Source organism: Phaethon aethereus (genome assembly GCF_964289735.1).
Source record: "Phaethon aethereus genome assembly, chromosome: 9".
Taxonomy (NCBI): Eukaryota; Metazoa; Chordata; class Aves; order Phaethontiformes; family Phaethontidae; genus Phaethon; species Phaethon aethereus.
Window position 1 is genome coordinate 8963780 of NC_138585.1, and position 23600 is coordinate 8987379.

A 23600-nucleotide genomic window follows, 5' to 3' on the forward strand; every position below is an offset into this window, starting at 1 on the left:
ACAGCCTCAAAAAGAGGCACTATAAATTATCCATAAACCACATCAGGAATAACTGTAAAGATCTGCTGAAAGGTCTTAAACGTTCCTGAATCTGTCCCACATTCCTTTGTCCCATTTCCCCGTAGGACAGTGCAGTTCAGCATACAAGCTCAAACCGTTTCAGATGAGCTGAGGGCAAATAAAGACTTTTTTTGGCACAGGTCCTCCCTCTCCCATGATTTCCCAGTGAATTCTTTTCACTGTTTGCTACTGAGAAGAGACTATTAAAGCTGAAAGACTGGACTTCAGAGCTTTCAAACCTTACCACTAGCTTCAGTCTCATCATTTCTTCTCTCACTTCCCCCCCCACTATCTTCTTCTCCAAACCATCTCTTCCCCTCCCTGTACCACAGTGAAACAAAGAAAACAATATGCAAGTAAAGCACTTTAAAAAAAAAAAAAAATTTAACATTTTTCTTCCAGCTACTCAAGATTTCTGAGCTCTTGGGACTTGTTCTATTTGCTGAGGCTGTAATAAGCTTTTTACAAAAGCTTACAAGCTGATTACAAGTTTGACATGGGAACATTCAACCCCATCCTAGTAGCCTGGAGAGATCTGCCTCAATTTTTAGACATGCTATTTTGTTAAACAAAATTTTTCTTTTTGGAAGTTTTCAAGCAAACCAATTTAAACCTGGCATTTGGCAGAGAAGAGTCTTTTCAGGACAGGACGTACTCACGTTTCAGAATTCTTCCTGACTTCCCCTGCTTTTTCAGCATTATTCATGGAGTCCAAACTAATTTCCCCCACTGCTGTTTGGGGTTATGCAGGAAGGCCACATGCCAGCCACTTCTCACGCCAGGACCTCCTGCCCCACACAATCCCATAGCTGGGGGACATCCTCAACACAAGCCAACACACGTGTCTCACACATCACATTTCTGATCATTTGGGAGGCCTGCCTTCAGTACGCAGCCCAAAAGGATTCGTCTGACTGGCCGGTCCCCACCAGCCAAGGCAGGCGCTTGGCCCTCTGCCTGCCACAGGACAAACCTGAACCTTGTTTAAAAATCCTTTACCAAAAGATTGAATTAAACACCTCCCACTGTCAATGTGAAACAGGCTCCAAGCTGCTGCCAAAGTTCACCCAGTTCTTCCAGGTCTAAAAATAAGCCTGATGTGGGAATCAAAAGGTGGCCAGAAAAGATGCTACCCACTTCATTCCTTATGCGCTATTTGTTACAGAAACCATAACCGCACTGCTCTGAAGCTCAGAAAGAGCCTTTGATCTTTATCTACACTGGGGAAAATTTCACTTTTAGAATTCGCCTTCAGATTGAGTCGGTAAAAATAGGCCACAGACCTTAAGGGCCTGCACTGCAACTTAATGATGGTTTTAATGAGGTTTTAAACTGGACCAGTACAGCACTGCATGGTCGTGATTTTTACTCATAACATGTGAATCTAACTCCACATTCCCTGGGTATTTTATATTTAATTTATTTTTGTTTTAATTTATTTTTGTTTTTAAATAAAGGTTCATCCTTTGGGACTCCGCTTATGTTACTGGATTGTATCTGATGAATGCACAAGACCTAAGACTTTTCCCTTCATGCTGCATCTAACATGCAAAAAGAGCCATGTGCCTTCGGAAGAGGCAGCAGAAGACATTGTCGTGGCTCCACATGACATCCAGGTTCAAACACGGGCAGAAAGACTCAGTGGTCCTTGAGTGGAAAGGCTCCGCAGGAGGAATTGCAGGGAGTGTTTTAACTCCTTATTACACCCAGTGCTGAAGTACTTGCAATGATTATAGTTACACATCTCATGACTCTGGCAACGTGGAGTCTGTTGCAACACTTCTTTCCCCAAAAGCCTCTCCTGTCCCCGTGATTAAGTACACAAATAACATTCACAGTGTAAAGCCTGTTTTCAGTTGCTTGTAACTTTCAAAAAATTCCCCTTAGGGGCTGAAATGTTCTAAGTTTGATCTCAGCCCAGAGGCGACTTTTTTCCCCCCTCCAACCAACCAGCTTGGAAACATGCATTTGGTTACCCTTCAACAGTGGGAAAGTGAGAAAATAGATGATTCGGCGGTTTAAGACTCTTCCTTTCACGGGTGTTCAGAGACTGCCTTGGGGAATAGAAGGAGAGGGGAAGGATGGGGGTGGCAGGGTAGGAAAAACAAAACTCGAGATGCAAGCGCTACATGGAGGGACTGAGGGAATAGCAAGGTTGGTCCAGTTGTAATCAATTAAATAACTTCCTAGACAATGTAAAGCAACTCTACAAAATTAGTCCTTCCAGCTCCAGAGAAGAAAATAATTTTCTGGGCTCAGACGGACTCAGGCTACAAAGAGCTAGCTCTTTTAGATGATGCTTGATCAGGAAGCAGTCAAAGAGATCTTTGTGTATATATCCATATAAAATTTGGTTTCTCTCATCTCTGTCATACTGTTACCAAAAAAGAAGTGTGACTAAGGAAGCTTGAATGCTACATCAGTATGGCTTTCCAGCCCTCTCAGCCTCAAGTCTCTTAGGGTTATTTTCTTTTCACAGGTCGTCTTTTATTTCATGCCCATCATAGGTGGCTATTTTAAGGGAGGTGCTGAATGCTGATAAGGCAAATCCTGTATCCCTTAATCCACTGCTAAATCACTCTGCCAGGCTTCAAGGGTACCAGACAGATGGAGTGCACTAGGAAACTGCCCACAGGCTGGCTACTTCAACCCCAGCTCATCTTTAATCCAGAAAGGTTTTGTTCTGGTATTTTAATCATTGATTGACTGGGAACTTTCTTCCATGCTGGGTTAGGTAAAACATCCATATGTCAGAGGTACTGGGGAATTCGTGAGGCTGTAGATCATAGGAGTGGTGTGAGACAGGATGTGTCTCAAGGGAACCAAGGAAGCCATAAGGAATGTAAAAAGTCACAGGGTTAAAGCCACATTAAGACAGCTGTTATGCTAATGAGAGTTCTGCTTTTCTTCTAGCTGTGGGTCATTGATTTAGAAAAACACGAACAAGGTCTTTTTCATTTTATCGTATTTTTCCGCTGAAGCTCGCATAGCCCAAACCATCATACCCTAGATCCCATTCGCCTTGCTAACAGAACCTGTGTAGGAAGTTATCTTTTGTTACGTTTGTGCGTGGATGTTTCTCAGGGCTTGATTTGGTCTTACTTGGCCCAAGTCTACATATGAAGCTGTTTTGCAAGCATTTCATTCAGTAAGCATGTTAAAAAGTGTCATGCACCACTGACTTTGCCTTCCAGACAAATTCACCCATACATCTGATTTTCTCTCACAGTCATAACAAATACTTACAAGAAATGTGGTGTGAAGTTTTCTGCAAAAACATTTAGCAGGTAAAACTGAAAAAGACTGGACCTTTCAAGATAGATACTCAAAAATACAGCCATGCTGCCATAGGCATGCTTGTCTTAGAAAGTCAGAGGGATATTCTGTATTGCTTATTTCAGTTTGCAGAGTCTGAATGCCTCAGGCTGAGCTTCAAAGGTCAAAACATAAAAACAGTGTCTCACCAAAGCAACCAAATTCACCTGTATCCTTGGTTAGATCACAAGTTACCACTCATTTCTCTTCCTTGGTTAGATCACAAGCTACAACATTTTGCCTGTCACCCAACCGCACATTTGCTTATGAACACTTGCAACTCGGACTGATTTAAACAGGGCGTGCTTTTCCAAATGACTCTTAGATGTCAAGTAGTGAAAGAGCAGCAGAGGATTCTGCCTGCGGTATTAACATTTCACAGGACGTGCTTCTTTGCTGTGAAACCGAGTAAGTCCTAACCTGAACCTGAACTCCAGGGTGCAGTTTATTCCAGAATTATTTGGCTGCTATTTGAACTTTTCTGGACACCTGAAAATCGAGGTGTTTTTTTTTTTAATTTAAAGCAACTCCATGGTTTATTCCTCCAGCACATTAGCTTCTTTTAGACAATCCAGATCTACAAGAAGTTGTGAAGACCTAACAGTTATTCGAGGGTTTATTTTCTTTTGAGTTAAAGTGACAGTGGGGATAAAAGAGCTATTACAAGGTTTAAATCAAGTCAACTTCAAAAGCTAACCTAAAAGTAAACTGTAGACACTGCACCAGTAAGCTTGCTTGCTTGCATGGCTCTATAGACACGTTGTCCTTTTTAAATTGTTTCTCTCTCCTCTGTTAATGCTCAAAAGATCCAAATAACAACAGATTAAATCAGCTGAGTAACTATAAACTGGCACAACAGCTGACCTGATTACATGCAGAGTGCTGTCAAATGCATAAAACAAACTGGAATAAGAGCGCTTCTTCTCCAAAGGCTCAATATGGAACAATTACTGGGGAAAACACAAAATTTTTTTCAAAGCAGCTGTCTTAAACAGTTGGAAAACCGATGTCCACGTACAGATGCAAAAACCCCTAAGGCTGTAAAGAATGTAGCTTCGCATTTTCCTTCTACTCCAAAGTAGGATCACCTAAAAATATAAAAGGACCAACATGCTAAGAGAAAAGGAAATTCCCTTTGTTAGACAGCTTTTAAATACATACCTGGACACGAGCCTCTGTGAGTTTGGCTCTTTGCGCAAGTTCTTCCCTAGTATAAATATCAGGGTAGTGTGTCCTCTCAAAAGCTCTTTCCAGCTCTTCCAGTTGCTCTGCCGTGAAGGTTGTCCTGCTGCGACGCTGCTTTCTTTTTAAAGGTAAATCTGGTTCAGAATCTATGTCAGAGCCTTCATCAGACTGGGGTGCTGATGCTCAAAAAAAAAAAAGAAACAGAAATTAGCTTTAGTTGAGGGGAAAAAAATAGCAAAATATTGGATCAATTGATGATATCCTCTCATATGGAAAAGCTGCTTGTTCTCCATGACTCAGAACTGAGTTGGCAAACTTCAAAAAAGCAAAACATGAGAAACAGATCAGACAGAGTTAAATGTTGCATTGTGCAAATATGCTCAAACAAATAAAGAATTGTCAAAAGTTCAACTATGAGTTTAGCACCTTTTCCTGGCCTAAGAATATTTAAGGACCTCTACAAATCTTTTTGAGTTAAAACAAAGAAATTGAATAATTCATTAAGTCCTCCAGCAGTCTGCAAATGTTTTAAAAATCTGAGCAGTACAGCTTAGTTCCAAGCAATCAGACAAGCAATACGGCCTTGTTCCTTTCCCTGAACTAGTGAACAGATACAAGTGTCTGCCACACCGGTGTGCCTGTTGTAAACTTAAACATTCCGACTCTACAGATACATGTCCATGAGACCTTCTCTAGAGTTCCATCACTAAAACCTTAGTGCTGAAATGGTTATGGAAGTGATTACAAAGGTATGGGGGGCGCTACTGGAGAAATTAATTCTCATACACACTCAAATATTTACTTCATGTCATGTATTATTTGTCCTATACTCTGAACAGTATTTCACGTAAGTTTGTGTTAGTGTATCTCACGCATTTAAACACTTCCACCCGTTTGCAACCTATTTTCCTGTCTTCGGACCACCTAACATAACCTCAGGACAGGCCAAACAAGTATTAATATTAAAATAAATTTTAAAAAAATTGAGATGCACGCTGCACAGAGAAGCCCTGCCAGAATAGTTTAGAGCAATAGTTTGACTTGACTCTTCCAGTTACTAAAGCAAGGAGATTCCAGCGTATGTGATGATCAGAGCTGAAATACATGGACTGCATGCTTCCTTCCCCTAAGGTTTCATCATTATTCCTCCTAACCTTGGGAGGTTTTCCAGCACAGAGCACAGCTACACGCAGATGTGCTGATGCTCAGCCTCCAGGCAACAGTCCAGGACACAACTGCAAAACAGCCAAGCTGTGTTGGACCAAAGGCCCCTCATACCGCACCCCAAGTCAGTACTTAAGGAAAGCCGGCAAGAAATGGACCACGTACAGCGTGTCCGTGACGCAGGAAGGGCCTATCAACTCTTGCAATCAGCAGTTTAAAGAGAAATCTGAACCAAAACTCTTACTGGGTTTCAGGGATGTGGAGAGGGTGAGATCACACACACAGAAAGACAGCTCCTGGCATCACTGCTTGTTTCCCCCGAGCTCCCTGGCAATCAAGTGAACTCCGACTACAGCCCAGCCACGGCCGAACCCATAGCTACAGCTGTGAAGGCAGAAAAGCCTCTTCCAGTACCAGACCACATTCTCTTTCTCCAATAAACAGTAATGAACCAAAAGAGTAGACTTCCAAAGCCAGTCTTCACTTGTTTCAGCTGCTCTCCCAGGCAACAAGCATTCCTTCCTGCCCGAGTCTTCAAGGGAAACCACCTAAAGAGGGCAGACACTCCCCAGTGATGCTGAAACTGCTCATTCAGTTGAAATACAAACATTGCTTCTACTGCTTCAATAATTTCAAATGAATTATTGATATAGACACAGATTTAAAATAATCTTCTTAGCATGATTTATTTGGAAGTAACTGAGAACACAAAGCCAGAAAGAAATAACTGTTCCTCAAGCTCCAGCTAAAAGCCCACCACCACGTTCATTTCTAGCTATCTTACATTTCCAATTTCACTCAAGCTGTTTGAACTAATAAATACACATTATCTGTTTACTTGGTCTTACAGCATGAGAAAGACAAAGTGCTTTTTTCTGACAACTCAGCTGAAGAGTTTATGAATTTCTGCATACAAAAAAAGAACAATTACTGCTAGACCAGGGGCTCTTATGCGAAAGCTATCTTCGTTGTCCAGACACCATCAATATTTTGTATCCAACATACACAGGACATCAGGAGAAATGCCCACAGAGCTCAGCATCGATGCACTGTGAAAACATCCAATTCCCAGAGTCTTAACTTACATGGAAGTTTTGCCCCAGGTAAGACTGGGTTAAAACTGTTCTGGTTCTTGAGAATATTGTCCCCAAGATCAAAAGGGAATCATCACAAACAGCCTATCCCAAACAGTCCAAGTTCATTCCTTATTAAACAGGCAATCTAGGGTACCCCAAAATGAACATAACACGTTGTCTGAACTAGTGACAAATCCCAAGTCTTCTCAGTTGGGGTCCCAAGAGAATCAGTGACACCTGCCTTCCTCAACAACTGCCAAGTTACAACCCTCCAGGATGGCTTCATGTTGCTCAAGAACAAAAACAAACATAGGATATTTAAAATATAGTTAAAATATTCCTATAAGAATATCCCTATAAAAATATGCATAAAGTATGCCTTTAAAAAGCCAGCTTAAACTATGAAATTTGAAGTCGATATTTATCACTAAATTTCTGAAGTGAATATCCTCACCAACTGGGTGGGAAGTATCAGGAGACCTATATTGATCTTTCTAAAAATGTCTTCTAAAGACTTTGCAAAATCGCGTGATGTTTCCCTGCACCTTGCTTTCATGCAGCAATGAGAATGCAGAACTGAAACGCTGACTTAATTTCATTTTCATTTTAGCTTCACATTTCATTAAGCAGTGTATGAAAGGCACAAAGGTAAGCCTGTCGAGAAAAACTGAACAAAGTATCTAGGAGTCCAGGACAATATATCTAATCAAATGCAAACATTTAGAGCAAAAGTAATAAAATTAAAGTAGGGAGAAAACTTATATCAAATGAAATGGCTTTGATATCTATCTGATTGCATTGATGTTACCCCTTTGCCAGGCCTGGCTGATATGTGCAGCTTTACTGAAAACTTTGAGTTCCTTTGTCTTGTCTGATCTGCAATATTAAAATCAGACAAATGTAATCTCAAATGATAGCTACACATCTGTATTAAAAACTGCACTATTTTTATTTCTTACAAAGTCTTCTTAAATTTTATTAGTTTAAAGGAAATTTTTATTCTTATTTTTCCTATTAAAATACCATTATTAGACTTTTATACAGGTGAGAAGCCAATTGGCTAAGCACATAAACTGGACACACCTCAGCCTTTAAAAAAGCAGTATTAATTTTACATATGCTCAATAGCCATAGCGTAGCCCTTTTGCTAAGCAGTATCTCGCTAACAGATCCACCGATTTCCATGATACAAAAAGATAGTATTCAGTGCAGGTAAAGGCAGTCAGATTTTAGCTGGGTTATTTCTATCTCCATCACCTCCAGAGTCACACAACACACATAACTGCTAGCCTTTACAGTTGTCCCGATGATCTTAATACTCCAGCCCCTCAAGCTATAAATAGGAGAAAGAAGGAGACTCACCAGTGTCCTGGGAGATTCCCAGCCAGGCTCCTCGGGGTCGCCGGTCCCCCCCCTTACTGCACAGCTCAAAATAGGAGAGGCAGCCAAGAGCACCACCAACAGCTGAGCCATTAAGTTAGATTAAAGAAGGAATTACAGAATTAAAGTGCAATTATTTGTCCCTTAACCCCTCACGACCTGTCTGGCGGCCTGAGGAAATGCTGCGAGCACTTATCACCACGATATCAGAACTCCTCTGCCCAATGTCGCAGGCATTCGGTCACCTAGAGCTCTGCAACCATCCCTTTTCCAAACACCACAGACAGACATGTCGGGGCAAAAACCGAACAACAAAATAACGCACGAGAGGTCATTCTGCGGGTTGTTCTTCCTCTCAGCAAGACATTTCATTTGAATAATTAAATAACAAAAACATGACAACCGTTTAAACCCCACACATTATGGCTGCAGCACAGCGCACCTGACAAACGCAGGCAGAGAGTTTCTCTTTCTGCGACCGGCAACGGCACAACTTCTCTGGCAGCCCTTCAGTCGCTGTGACTTTTTTTTAATGAGGTATTACACAGCCCTCTCCTCTAAGCGTACCAGCCTGGGGTCTGCCCCGGATAAATTCTGTCTAGCCACGGATCTCGCTAACCAGAAACACCCAATACACCAAAGGCCGGGGAGGGTTCTGGTGACAGTTTGCCAGCTACCCTTCCCGGACCTCCTCATTTCTTTCTTTATGCACGACGAGCTCCACAGGCTCTCCCCCTCGTGCCACACCTCTATGACTTAAGGCGGCGGCCGGGGCATCCCCAGCGCTGGGGCTAAGCGTGGCGTTCCGCAGCGGGAGGCGGCGGGTAGCGCCGGGCTGCGCCTGATCCCCGCAGCCCTTCGCGCCCGGAGAGGCGGGTGACCTCCCTCGTGTTTCCTCGGGTGCCGGCGAGGAGGAGTGCAGCAGGGCCGCTACCCCCACACAAACCCGCAGCAAGTGACAAATGACACTTTCTCTTTGTGATCTTTGGGATTTTTGTTGACTTATTTGGAGGCTTTTGTTGTGTCCTAAGAAATGGCCTGTGGCTGAGGCCTATTCGACCGATTTCCACGCTCCATCTGTGGCATCCATCAGCAGGGCCTTCGCCCGCATTCAGGGCTCTGACACCTGCCTGGCAGGATGCGGGAGGCACAAAGGCGGCTGCCGCGGACGCGAGGGGGGCGGTGGGCCGGGGGGCCGGGGAGGGCAGCCAGGGCGAAGGGGATGCACAGCAGGGGTTAATCCAAGCTACCCCCTCCCCAAACCTCGGCACCTGGAGGCGTCCCTCCACCACTGCCTCTCTCCCGGCCAGAGGTAAGGGGGCTCGAACGCAGCCCTCCATCATATTGTGGATGAATTAAAGAGGGAAGGGAGGGAGAGACGGGAAAACTGTCCCAGGAAGCGGGCCCGCAGGGTCACCGCAGGCACTCGCTAAACAAGCCTCCGGCGCTGGCTTGCTGCGAGCAGCGGTAGGTGGCCGGCCGCGCATTCCTCCCCGGATCCTTGTTTGTGTTGGGGTAGGCTTTCAGCAGCTGGCCTTTAACAGCCGACGGACGAGAAACGCGTCAGCCGTCCCTTCTTTCCTCAAAATAAAGCCCAAAGGAAAATAAAACAGCATCTTTATTTCCTACTAACAGCCCCCCGCTCCACTCCCCTCTGAGCAGTCCCGTTTAGGGGCAGGCTCGTATTTGCATACAGAATATTACAAGGACGCCGGAGCCAACCGACTACCTCCCTCCCAGCGCATCGGCCCTTCGCTTTGCTCTATTTGCCCGGGGAAACGTGACGCCGGGGTTGCCCTTTCCTCCTCCCAAAACCTCGCTGTCACAGCAAGGAGCCATTAAAAAGAAAATACGCCCTGCCAGGTTCTGTGCTAATCAAAACAGGACAAATAAACTCTGACACTCAACAACTCCCCAAGTGCCCGCAGCCCTGGGTGGAGACTACAGATTAGTTATGAATATGGTAGGCAGCGGGGTACGAGCTCGGGGGGTCTGGAGTCACCCCTCAGCCACCTGTGAGCTGTTTAAGACGCCACAACTGAACGCAGTGTTTATCCAAGATAAAGCATGCTCCCAAGATTAGAAAAGCACCCCTAAATTTTAGGTTGTGGTGCTCCCACCAAAGCACTTTGTGGCAAGTTTACCAGGGCTCGGAGCTGCAGTTTTATCCAATTCACTGTTTGCTTTCTGTGCTTCACCATCAACAGGGGAAGAGGACAGAGGGGCGATCCAGGCACGGCACGCCAAGTTTCACCCCGTTAGGTCACAGCCCAGGATTTGTTAGCAGTTGGACTCCTCTTCTTTGAGAGGAAAAGGAAAAGCAGATTTCAAAAACACATAAAGAACAAAAGCAGAAGCCACAAAAGATTTCTTGGTGGGGTTAAGATAAAACATGCTAATGCCGCTACCTACTCCTATTTCCCTGGTAAAAGTGAAAATTTAGGATCAGCAAATGTATGAGAAAATTCTCGATCTTTCTAGAAAGCAATGGAATATCTAGTACAATGCGAAATAATAGCAAGTAATAAAATTGCTTTTAACCGTTTCTACCAGCATTTTGACTATATTAAAGAAACAAGAAACGAAACCAAAAAGCAAGCCTCTGTTCCAGACATGAATATCGCTCATCTAACAAGGATTAAGTCACACTTCAATTACTCCTTTGAAAACTGCTGCTATTTTCAAAGGGCATACTTACAAAAACATTGTAAATGGCTTTTTTAAACTCCACAGGCACTTTACAAAAGTCTGCAGTGAGAGAATGAGAGAAATGGGGAGAAAATGCACTGCTGTTTAAGTAAACTGATTAATAAGTGTAATTAAACGGTTATTGGAATTGGAAAAGAGCAATCCCATCTCCTGTGAGCTCTAAGCTGGAAAGTCAGCACAGAAAGGGAACAACCACCACAACAGCGATAAAAGTGATCTTCTTGGGAGAAGTGGATGGTATTTTTATTTTGTTTGGGCTGATTCACTTAGAGAAATGTGCTTTGTGCAGCAAAGTGAAAAGGAAAACAGTAGCTGCAGTAAAAGGAAACGGCCAACAGTGACTTTTATTTACAATTACCAAGAGACAGGCTATTATTGACCATATGTGCCACAATCGCCCTCCTTATCATGGGTTGGCCATCATGTCTATTGGGAGCTGTTAATGAACTGGGTAATTGAGCTGCTGACATGTGTTACCAAAACAAAACAATAGGAAGAAGAGACAAATGAACATTTTATTTGCCAATCAGAGTAGGTTCCGCTTTTCAGAGAGCTGTGCCTAAGTAAGTGCCTGAATACATAAAACAGTGCATTGAAGGCAAGCAGATGCATGCACAATAATGGTTAACTGACAGCCTATGGCCCATCTGTGCTTAACATTTTGTTAAAGAAATTACTTGACTTGCTAAAGAGACAAATCATACAGCTGCCCCAAGTGCTGCTTTATAAGAGATAAATCATTAGCTAAACTGTTTCATGCTTAAAATGACAATGCTTATTAACAGTTGTGCAGGGACATTTTGTCAGCACAGCTTGATGCAGTTATAACTTACAAAAAATGTGACAGCTCATAGCTATTCAACGATTTCAACTTCGAAGAGAATGACAACACTGTGAAAACAATTTCACCGCACAAACAATAGACAATTCACAGCCTCTTTTTTTAAATATATTTAATTTTTTTTTGAATGATGAAATAATATGGAAAGGAAAAAAAAATGGCCAGTGTCTAACTGTTATGCACCATTAATCTGCTAGCATGTACTTCATTCAAAACCACAGAGCATCAAAAAGGAACACATTCCATTTTAAATATCAAAGACCGCATCACCAGCACTAAGAATAAATGGCTAATTCTCAACTGTGCATGAAAGGATAAAGAATTTCCAGAGTGAAAGGAAGAGGAAACTGCAAATACAACTACAAAAATCTCTTCTTATTCCCCCACCTCCTCTTCCAAAAAGAGATTTGTTTTGTTGATACAAGTAACATTGAAGTACTTAACAGCTTTGCATGTGGGCCTGATCCCACTCTCAAGTTTCACTGCTGTAAATTTGCACTGGGAATTACTATTGTGATTATTTTATGCTGTAAACTAAATATAAAGGAACCGTAGTTAGCACTGGGATACTACTGTACAGGTAATGCACACAAGGGCCTGTATAGCTCAGGAAACCTGCCCACGGGAGGGCAGAAAAACAGACCCACTCCTCCCAACTCAGTCACACGGACCAGTCAAAGGACTACTCTGCTGTTTCCACCAGTATAAGAGCCAAGCTCGACTCGGGCAAGCTTTAGCCCGTACTCATTCTCTCATATCATTCCCAGCAGATTCAGGGAAGGAGTTCAGGGAGGGGGAGCCGGCACTGTGATAACCCCAGGCACGATAAAGCTCTCCAGCACGAACCCGTACAATCACACATCGCTGGACTCCGAGTCGCCCCGGACCACCTCTCTGAACACAGCCTCCTGACTCGGAGAGGAGAGCTTCTTTGAAAAAGCACAAAGAGGAGTCACAAGTGCATCCGGTTGATTTTCACCAGGAGCTCACCAAGTGCCCATGTCTGGGGGTTTTTCCAACCCCTCCTACAGGAAGCATCCATGGTAACACTGCAAACTGAGTACTGTATGTAACCATTGCAACATCATCTTCTCACTTAAAAGAACACTAGGAGATTTCAAGGAAAAAATTCCAGAGAACTCAAAAAGAGAACAACTTTCCCTCCTAAACTTAGAAAAATGTGAAGGAAACTAAATACTCAAGTCCGAATGAGATTTGCTCTCAACAACCTTTAGGAAGTTGATACTTTAGCTGGTATTTTAATATAAAAGACAGGGAGATTTAAGAGGCAAGCTAAATCTCTCTTGTACAAATCCCAGAACATACTAAGAAAGGATTGGCATCACGTCTCCAAGCCAGTATCAGCTGATGGAAGAGATGGTCGGTAACCAATTAAGACTGAAAACACTGAGTGTCCTGGGACATGGAATTTGTCAGCTGAGAAATTAAATAAAGCAAATGAAGGAGTCTCTGGATAAATAATGAACCTGTATTAGCACGTTAAAGCACTACAAATAATTGAGCTGTCAACAATCTCTCACTGTGTAGGCAGTGTGGATTCTTCAGAAGGAAAGAAAAACAAAAAAAAAAAAATCTGTATTTGGCTGTGTCTCTATTTGGCTTAATCCTTTGCAACAACAGCATGCAAACGAAAACTCCTGAAGTTATACAAGCTGATCAAACTTACTGGGCACATGAAGACAGAAAAGGCTTACAAGCATTTTTAAAAAACAGCTCTGCATTGCTTCACTGAGTTTTAACCAAGTTGTAGCACGGCTAAAACATTTTGGAAGAGGGGGAAAAAAAAAAGTTGTAGTACAGATACTTAAGGTAAAAAATTTTGAGAATGTTTTAATATATTTCCTAGCTCTCTCAACTAGTTCTAGCACCTGAATTAATACATCCTTGATTCAAACCAGACAAACACTGACAGAGCAAGCTGTTGTAGATAGTTTCATCTCAATGTCAACATTACAGTCCTCAAAGTCTCTATGGGAAATCAAGGCTATCCTCTCTTCTTAAACCCACAGCTGCAGCCAGACCACCCCTTAAGCCATTTTTACCTACTATAGAGCTAAACTGAGTTATATGATCATCTCTATCGCTCTCAGGACTTGGAATGGCCAAATATTTCCAGACTACTTTTTTTTTTTTAAAAAACAGAATATTGGATTTTGTCATTGAATACTCCACTTCCTCTAGAAATCACTTTACTTTCACAAAAACACAGCAATCTTCTGTAAAGAAAACTGCGTGCTTAATTCTCCTTTTTTTTTTTAATTTTCCAGACTTCAGTCAATAAAAAAAGGTTACATTTTTCACCAGATATTTTTCCTGTGATTGATTTTCCAAGGTACTACCTATTCCTGCCAAATGCCTCTTTTACAGCCAAATCTGTTAGTACCTCAAGGTCACTCCCATCACAACCACTTAAGAATTGGGGTGCTGACCTCAAAATCCATCATCTTCTGTCATGGGACCTGGTCCTACTGGGGACTGAGCCCTCGCGTCCCACTGGCCAAAGACAGCCTCTGCTCTTATAGTTGTTCCAGTATTTGGAACGAAAGGACCCTTTGCACTGTTACAATGGGACAGCAGTAGGGTGCTCGGCACCTTTGTGTTACATCCCATGGGGTTTTTCATTCCCAGCTCCTGCCTTGGGTGCCAGCACAGGGCTGCACGAGACTCCCTGGAGCACACAGTGCTGTTTCGTTAGTTACACTGCCTGTGATGCCGTCACAGTAATTAACTTGAGTCCATCCAAGAGCCGGTCACCTGCAGATTCTCCTTGTCTCTTGCCCTGTGGAGCTTGTGTGCCCATGAGCTCCTGGCGTCATCCTTTAATTACCCTTCCCAGGGACAGTGCAACACCTCCGCAGAACCCAGACTGCTCCGGTGAGGTGATATGTGCACAAACCAACCTCGCAAAAGCTTATCGGACCTCGTAGATGCCACCTGACCATACCCTTTCCATATTACAGATTATAAGTAGACATGAGAAATTAAAGCAAGGCATTTTCTATTTTTTAGGCAGACACTGAAACAACTGAAATTTAGGTGCTTTAAAAAAGGCACTCCATTCACACGACACGGTGCTATACAGAGATCAGCACTGCAATTTACTAATAATGAAGGAAGGTATACAGCTTGCTACCTATCCAAAAGTAACATGGGGAGCCTAATTTCTGAAGAAAACACACAATTCTTCAGTCCAGTAAGACAAACAGAAAAAAGCCCAACGTCAGCCAACCTCAGAGCAATCAACAGAAGGGACTGAAGTGCCATGCTGGGCTGCAGCCAGCCCCGCAGCACCTTTACAGCAGGGAAAACGCATCCAGCTGGGAGTCACTCTTGATCCATTCTCTACACCACAGACATATGTAATTCCCATACATTTGCTCTCATTTACTACTTGTTGACAGATGCTGATAAATGCTCTTGAAAACCTACAAGAACGATGGTTGCTGGTGAATGCTTAACGGTAGAGATGTCAAAAACTATTTGACTAAACATCTATACACTTGTATCATCTGCTCTGAAACCTCTACAGATACTAACAATAACTTTATAACCGTCTCTCTGAATTATTAGCAGCCCCAAAAGCTGAAAAAGTAACTCTGCCCCAAATTTTGTGAGATAAACACACTGGCTTTTCTTAACTATTCTTCCATAAAAATAAGACAGAAGCGGCAGGATGCCTGTTGGTATACCCTGTAGGCTTTGCTTAGCCACTAACATTGCAAAACACATTACGACTCTATTGTTTCCTCCCCCCCACTTATGTATTTTGAAAGGGTATTTGTTCAGGAATCAGAATGAAGTAAAGTTTTAATTGATATCAAGCCCCTTTGTACAACCCCGACATTAACAAAGATTTCAAGCAATGAGAAATGAAAGGGGTGTATTGCTAAGCATGCAGTCCACAGTGTGCACAGAGCACAGCTTACATAACACATTATTATGCCAATATAAAACGTTAGTCTAACTATTGACTTCACTATATTAGTTTTAGCAAACTTCACCATAGTATTTTGTAGCTGCTTAAAAGGAATTATAATTTTAAACACTTCCCAACAAAATTTGACTGCAAAACATTTCCCAGAAAGCTACAAATTAAACAAAATAAACCCGGCAAATTAAGCAACAAATAAGGCTGCTTTGATTTTGGGGGGACAGGGAAGTACCTTCACTCTATTTTAAACTATAATTCCCACAGGCATGTAAAGAACTGTTCCACACCAGTGTTACCCAACGCTTATTCAACCCACGGACCACAGCAGTCCCCAAGAGGACGGTCAGCGAAACGCCTGCCAGCTCCTGGCACCGCCTGGGCTGTGGGGTCAGAGTCAGCCCCAGCTACTGCGCAGCTTTTGCAAAGGGTTGTGATGAGGGTTTTCAAGGTTTTGGGGGGTTTTGCCTCCCTGCTTTTTTTTAGGGGGCAGGGGGTGTCAGTAGTTGGCTGCTTTTTAAATTATCAGTAATTAAAGCTACTGAGTTTTAGTTGCTACTAAGTATGTTGTCCATTTCCAGCTTTCTCTGCTGCAGTGCAAGAGAGTGGAATAGAAGATCCAGAGATTTTCCTAAAAAGTCTAAGGTAAGCCTTTAAATAAATAAAATATTGAAGAGCCTGAGCAAAGGGATAAAATTTTAGACTGTGGCTTAGATATTTGTTCAGTTCCTAACAGTCTCACAGATTTGAGGCAGGCTTGGGCCAGTAGCTAGGATTTAGCTAATCTACCCTGTATTTATTAACAGCTGCAAAGCACTGGAGATCCAGTACTACACCTCTGCTACACGTCAAGCATGTGGGATAACTCCTGCATCCCACTTGCAATTACAGCCTCCCAGGTCTGACACCCAAGACACGCAACCCAAGGCGCCAGATCCTCCGTTCTCACTAACTTCTCCTGATTATTTTCCATTCTCACGCCATCTCACCCTGCCCGGCTGTTTCCAATTCGAGCTTATAGTTCTTCACTCTTGCACAATGCAAGGTGTTACGGGATGCCAAAATGTCTCAGAGCTCTGTAGAACTGCGCTTGCTGACACACCTGACAAAAAAGTTTGACAGATTATTAAGCACTCTCAAAACTGCATCTTTCCTACCACGAATCAAAGTTGTATTTTTTGTTGTCTCAGCTTCCAGAGACTTAAGGAGCACAGAATATGGTACGCTATCCTCAACATGCAGATCCCTGCCACTGCCAAAACGTACTACAGGCACACCTTACCTACAGAGTAAGTGTGCAAGTGCACGCAAAGCAGGGTGTAATCTGCAAACGGCGCCTGCATGCGTAAAAATACAAACCACACCTTCTGTTAAGACCAACAGTAACATCTGGTATGAAGACAAGGAGAGAAAAGGCGGCAGCTTTAATGTTATAAAGATACAGGTGTGCTGTAGGATCTTTTATATCCTGAGCACACAAGATCAAGGCAGTACTGGGATACATGCATGTTGCAGGTAGTGTCCCTACAACAATGAGCACCTGGAGTTTCAATGACTTAAAGTGATAGGATTGTCTAAACAGAGAGTATTTAAGTTATATATAAGGTATATAACCACACACACTATCACTCATTTGCTCTTTGCCATTCCCGCTGGAAGAGACACTGAAGAATCTAGTTCTTCATCCCAAATATTAAATGCAAATCTCATTTCAGCGGGCTTTGGATCAAACCTCTGGACTTAGATGTAGCCCTCAATCACCCACAGATATCAGGAATTTCTACACACAGAAGGAACAAGGTAGATGGCCTTTAATTTGGCTTCATTTTCCCAGATGGGAACCCAATGAAACAGCCTGTGCTTTTTTTGGAGCATGAAGAGGAGTTCATTGTTTAGATGATCTCCCACACACCCAAAATCAGTGGTTTCATTGAAGCTGATGGTTTTACCCTCCAGAAATAGGGCAAATTCTCTAAGATAACAGTGAAAGTGGTCCCAAACAGATTTGCAACATTTAAAAGTAGAAAAAAAATTACAAAAACACAAATATGAATTCAGAAAAGTTGTTAACACACCTAACCTCTTCGCTACAATTTGATCTCTGTAAAATCAGCTATCTTCAATTGTTAGGCTGTAGGGTTAATTGACAGCATCTATTTAAAGGTTCTCTGTTTCTCAGAAGTCCTCAACATTACAAGGGAAAGAGAAGGGCTGTTAAAAAAGATGATCTGGGAAAAGCTTTATGTCAACTATAAAGCTATAAAGATTCTGTCTCCTGCTTCATCTTGCCTTCCAGTGCAACGACACCACTGAACTGAGTCCCTGTTTGTTCCACTCGTACACGACCGAGCACCGCAGCCTGCAAGGGCTCATACATGTGGTGCTGGGTGCCCCGTAATGCTGCAAGTGAGAGTCTTAATAGCTCCACAGTAAAACATGTGATGAGAGAGCTTTCTAGGGGGGAAATAAAAGTAGTTCTTGTTGTTTCTAAGTTCTCTGAAAACACTGAAATCCTCCTAACACCGCACCACATTCAAAAGCAAGAGGGTTTCTTGAAAGCACACTCTTCACATCTCCAGGGTGCTTGGTATTTGCCTGCCACTGTGTGAAACCGCAACAGGTCCTAAAACGAGAGCTTGGGGTTGGCTGCAATGAGAGCCATCTCTCGTCTCTTAAGTCCAGGCTGAAATAGAAGTACCCCCACGATGAGTACTGGAAGAAGTGCAACCACTAACACACAGCCCACCTCCTCCAACCAATACTGGCAAGCAGTACATATTTTAGTGGGCTTTTCTAGGAAGCTTAGACAAATACAAGTATTCAGCACCCACTGAATTTCAGCAAAAATTATGCACTTATTTTCTATTTCACAACAATTTTTTAAAATGTTAATTTTATTTTTTTCCTCAATTCACACCCCATGGATTGTGAGATGCAATTCTCTGTCTGCTTTGGGTCAAATCCTGCTGAGAGCCACATCAAAGTGTTAAATACAGATTAGGAAGTCAAAACTTGGCCTGGAACAGGGCTGGACGGAGCCTGACGATAGGGCCTGACAGATGCCCCAGATGAGTATGGGGGAGTCTGCCAGAACGAACTCTGCACAATAGCAGGGAGACAGAAAAGAATGAACGCTGCATGCTCCCAGCCAGCCTCCTGTGTCTGTAAAGCAAAACAGAGATCAACTGAGAAACGAGCTTTTTGCAGCTTTTCTAAGTGGCTTCCTTTTTATTGTTAGAGAAGCAGGGTAAGGAGATGAGATCCAGGGTCCCAGGCTTAATGCTGTCCAAGTAGAACTCAAACCACAGAAACAAATGCAGGAGAGGTACTCTACAAAAGCCATGTTTGTGAACTTTTTGCCTTCATCGACTGTTGGCCAAGTAATTCATGTTTCTCTGTCCCTGGTAGCACATAGTGTTGTGCCTTTGGGCTCACAGCAGAAGCCTAGAACATTCATTGTCACTATCGAATTTGATGGGAATAAACAGAGGGGCTTCATTGCTGCGACACCTTACCAACACCTCTGCTGCAGTTTGGGTGTCAGTGGGCTGAGACCACTGCTCAGCACAGAGCTCAAGAGCCTTCAGCTCTGCTTTAAAGTCTAAAGATGTCTGGTGCACCGTCACATGCTTACACCATTATGTCCTTTTCACAAGGACATCTTAAGATCTGTGTTGGTACAGGTCCCAGCACAGTGGCAGTGCATGAGCAGGGCTCCTGTTTACCATAGCAATACAAATAACAACAAGTGGCTGAGCAACAGATGGCCTGGAAACATTTCTGATGCTTGCAGTGACAATTACCTTATTCAGACACTCTAGTTAGGCTTTCCAAATCACGGTCTAAGGGCATTTACCAAATACCTTCCACACAAACTTTGACCCAGGCTGTGCTCTGGTCAACGTTCATCTAATTCTAACATATATCATCATATATAAATGGATTAACCAATACGTGCAGTGGATAACTTCACAGTGAAGGTACAGGTTGTGATCTTCAAAGAAGAGCCTGCCTCTGCCATTAAAATTAATACCGGTCATGCTGTTAAGGTAGCAGAATTTGTATTGTTAAAAGCCCTGCACTGCTTTGAAAGGCTCCTTCAAACATCCGGAATCGTTTTGCAAAATCCAAACATGCAGATTTTTCTTTGCTATTTGACTGCTCAGGAAAAAAGTTTGCAAAAGTGGTTCAATCAAAACAGAACCTCATTCTAGCTTCCACGGTCATCTTTGTTTTGCTTTTTCAATCCCACATGGCGCGAATCCTTCCTATATTGCTCCATGAGACACAAAACCAGTTAAGTGCCACTGAGATCTTCGATCAGGATCTAAAACAAGAATAATAATTAGGATGTCTGTGAGGAAGAGTCTAGACCATCTTTTGACCAACTCGCAGCGAGTGGGACATTGTTGCCCGTCTCGAAACAGTCACATTTTTAACTAGAATGACAAAAACAAGCATCGTTCCCTCCGGGAACACTGCTGCATTGGAATCTTGAATTTTCATTACCACCTGGGACTGTCAAAGTTCAGCACAAGGTTTGTGATCTTTCTAAGGAAGCCTGGACTTCGTTTTGAGTAAAAAAAAAAAAAATGGGCCTATGTATGGTTTTGCATCAAAGTCATGTGAAATGTGTGGTTTTGCCTGGCTTCAATTAGAGACAAGCCTGAGGCACAAAAAGTTCAGATCCTGATCTGGATCCAGACCCACCCAAAGCTGAGGGACATTTAGACTAAGGCACTTGGTTCTTGCACATCTCCGATTCCAGCATGAAATCCAGGTGGGACTGACTTTCAGCAAACCCCTGCTCCTCCCCAGATTTTTACAGCTTTTCCAACTTGACACAGCAGCAGCAGCAGGAGGTTCCCTATGACTTCTGATGGGATCTGAAACCTGTAAGACACTGAGTCCTTGCAAACCAAAACCACGGCATCTTCCCAGCTCTCACAATTAAGCTTTAAGCCATAAGGAAAAAAAGAAAACCCAAATTAACAGCCATATTGACAGTTTTATAGACCCCTGAGGGCTCTGCCTCCATCCAAAGAAGAGAGTGGGGCTTTTTTAAATTAAAGTGAATTAGAAATCAAGTTCCTAAGAAGGAATCATTTAATAAATTAAGGGGCAGAATTCAAAACAATTTCAAAAGTAATCCTTTGGCCATAAATCATTCTCTGTACAGTGGAAAAATGGAACATTGTCATTCTAATGCTTGTCTTAATTGGGATTCAGTTGTTTTCCTCTTTTAAAGTAATTGTTTACTACGTTTGTGAGCGTCATGTTGCAGTAAACTAACGTTGCCATCAGCTTCCTTAGGAGCGAGATAAACTCCTAGTTCTTTTCTGATAAATCCAAGGGGTTATTCGGTTAACTTTTGCAACAAGAATTAGGGAGAAAGAATTGGACATAAATTTGATACTGCTGAGCCACTGAAGGAACCAAGATTCTCACCCTCCTCCTCAGCCTCTGAGTCCACCAAGACACTAAACGAACTTTTGGCTTTCTGAATTTTGCACCCCACGTGCAGCACGGTTTCAGGAGCCTGTTCCCGTGACGCGGGGCGAGCGCTCAGCTCACTTTAATTACCAGAGCTCTGTCAGGATCAGGCTCTAGCGCAAAGTATTTTACAGGGCTTAAACTCACAGTTCAGCAGTACAGATATTCTCACAAACAAAGTTAAAATCAGTCCTGCAAACTCTTGTGAGTGTTTATATCAAACTCAATGCAGCTACCATTAAAAGTGACGACTTGCAGGCTCCTAAAATGCCATTCCCTTTAATATGATTTCCTATGGTAACACACAATTCATTGGAAGGCCTTTGCACCTATTTAGGAACAGACAGACTTTCAAACTGGCTTCAGTGGAGCCATGACAGATTATACCAGCAAAGGTTCGGCTGCTCTGTCATTTGGGTATGTTTCTAATTCATGTCATTTCATGCTTTCAGACCATGGTTGCAGCTTGGTGAAGGAAGGGAGTATTCGCCCTTCTCCTCGTTTCACATTTCTCCTTCCACTTTCTCCCCCCGCCTCCCGCGTTCTGTGCTAGCGGAAAAACAAAATCTTGTTGAAGTCTTTCATGAAAAAAATGGAAAGAGAGAGGGAATAATCTGCCTCTAGAGGGGGAGGCGTGTGGTCGTGGCACTCGTTCGGGATGCTCTGGGGTGGAGACGGACTGTGCACGGGACAGTCTCTGAGACCAGAGGAGGGCACACCACCACCCCCAAAGCCCCGAGCGTCTGACCTTGGCTCTGCCACGCTCCAAGCAAGCGTCCTAATGCGCAATAGAGGGTAGTTACACAGATGAAGGGGAAGAACTCAGAGAGGACCCGGAGATGTCTGGTTACAGATTTTCCCTCAGGGCCAGGGAAACACGTCCCTTCCTTGAGGCAGGGAGCTGCCCTGCTCACCACAGAGGGGAAGGCACGTTCTCCCCCTACTTCCAACCAGGAATTCCAGCTGAAGTCAGGAAACTTCTCCTAGCAAATATGACGTGCTCCCAAGAAAAGTCTGTTTTGTCCAACTGCCAGAGCCTGACAGTTAAGTTTGTTTTGTTTAAAAAAAAAAAAAAATTAAGTTGAAGCTTGCCTGTCATGGCTCAAGATTTTTTCTTATGACTTTGCTCATATACTTTACCAACACAAAATTCAGAAAGATTTACCCAAAGATTTAATTAAGAGGCTGGAACTATTCTGGTATAACTGCACTGAAAAAGCAGCAAACACATTACTGTTTTCATGAGCACACCAACATTTTCCATTATGCTGACTGATGTCTCTGGAGTTTAGGACTTTCCAGGGCACAATGTTATGTACTAAATGCACAATTCAGAGCTACAATATTCACGCTACGCAAGTAGAAATCTAACATAATCTCTTTTCTGTCACTTCTTGTCACGTTGGTTCTCAGCAATACCCCATTATCATTGCACATTATATTTTAATCACCATTCAATGCAGACATAATCGGCTTTAGTGAACACTCATATTTATTATTCTTAACAACTATGCTCTTCTCTTTCCCCAAAGCATAACCAAAGTTGCACCGTTCAAACCAATCTCTTTAGAAAGTCAGGCAAAGTGCCTCCTAAAGGCACCAGAACAACAGTATTTAAAAGAACTAGATTCCTTTTTTTTTTTTTTTTTTTTGCTTGCTTGTTTCAATGGGGAGCATCTTAGCGTGGAACTAAAATAAGTCAACACCACGAAGCACAAAAGATTGCAAGGATTTTCTGCAGCATAGGCTCGTCAAAGCAAGTAGGCAGCCTTTGTGTGCTCCGGCACAGCGGGAGCACTCCTCCAGGTCTGAGTGGCGGAGCGCCCCGGCCGCGGCTGCCCTGGGCACCGGGGTTCCCACACCCAAGGCGGTGGGAAGAGGAGAAAGCAGAGCCGCAGAAGTAGCGTTGTAAATGGGATGAACTGGTCAACACACTTCTTAGGAAATGCAAGGCTTCCAGGAAGAATCACGTGGAAAGATTTACAATACCTCCACATCAAAGGGTTTGACATTGGCTATATGGGTTCTTTCAAAAGAAAGCCATGTCCGTCCCCTATAGCATCAGCTCTACTGACTCAGGAAAGAGTGCAGAGACATTGCTGAGAATCCTGTATGTCCATACAAAAGTATGTTTTAGCTCCTGATTTAAAAAGAAAACAAACAAACAAAAAATAATTTAAATTCAATCTTCTTTTCCCTTTTCTCCATTAAGGATGCCTCAATTTAAGTTTCAGTCTTGCAAAGTGTTCTGATAAATTGTCAGGTTTCCCCAGTTAAAACTTCATATTTCTGTCTTCCCTTAACACCTTGCACCGAAGCAGCTTTAAGGGTAACGCCTGTGTTAGGAGCGTGAATGGGTGACCCTCCGGTACACACTGACCCAAAGATAAACTTTGACCTGGTGTTTGCTAATAACACTTCTTCTTAA

The 23600-nt window shown here is 43.0% G+C and overlaps 1 protein-coding gene across 5 annotated transcripts in view; it reads right to left on the minus strand.

Moving 5' to 3' along the window:
* Positions 1-23600, minus strand: part of PAX3 (paired box 3) — a gene marked incomplete at both ends in the record, with an annotated part of 78454 nt that overhangs the window by 20726 nt on the left and 34128 nt on the right. For 3 of the 5 annotated variants that reach the window (XM_082003702.1, XM_082003701.1, XM_082003699.1), the window contains one exon: positions 4537-4742. In XM_082003702.1, the coding sequence (XP_081859828.1) occupies positions 4537-4742 (206 nt within the window). The remainder of the gene's footprint in view (positions 1-4536; positions 4743-23600) is intronic. The other 2 variants (XM_082003703.1, XM_082003700.1) reach the window with 1 other exon arrangement.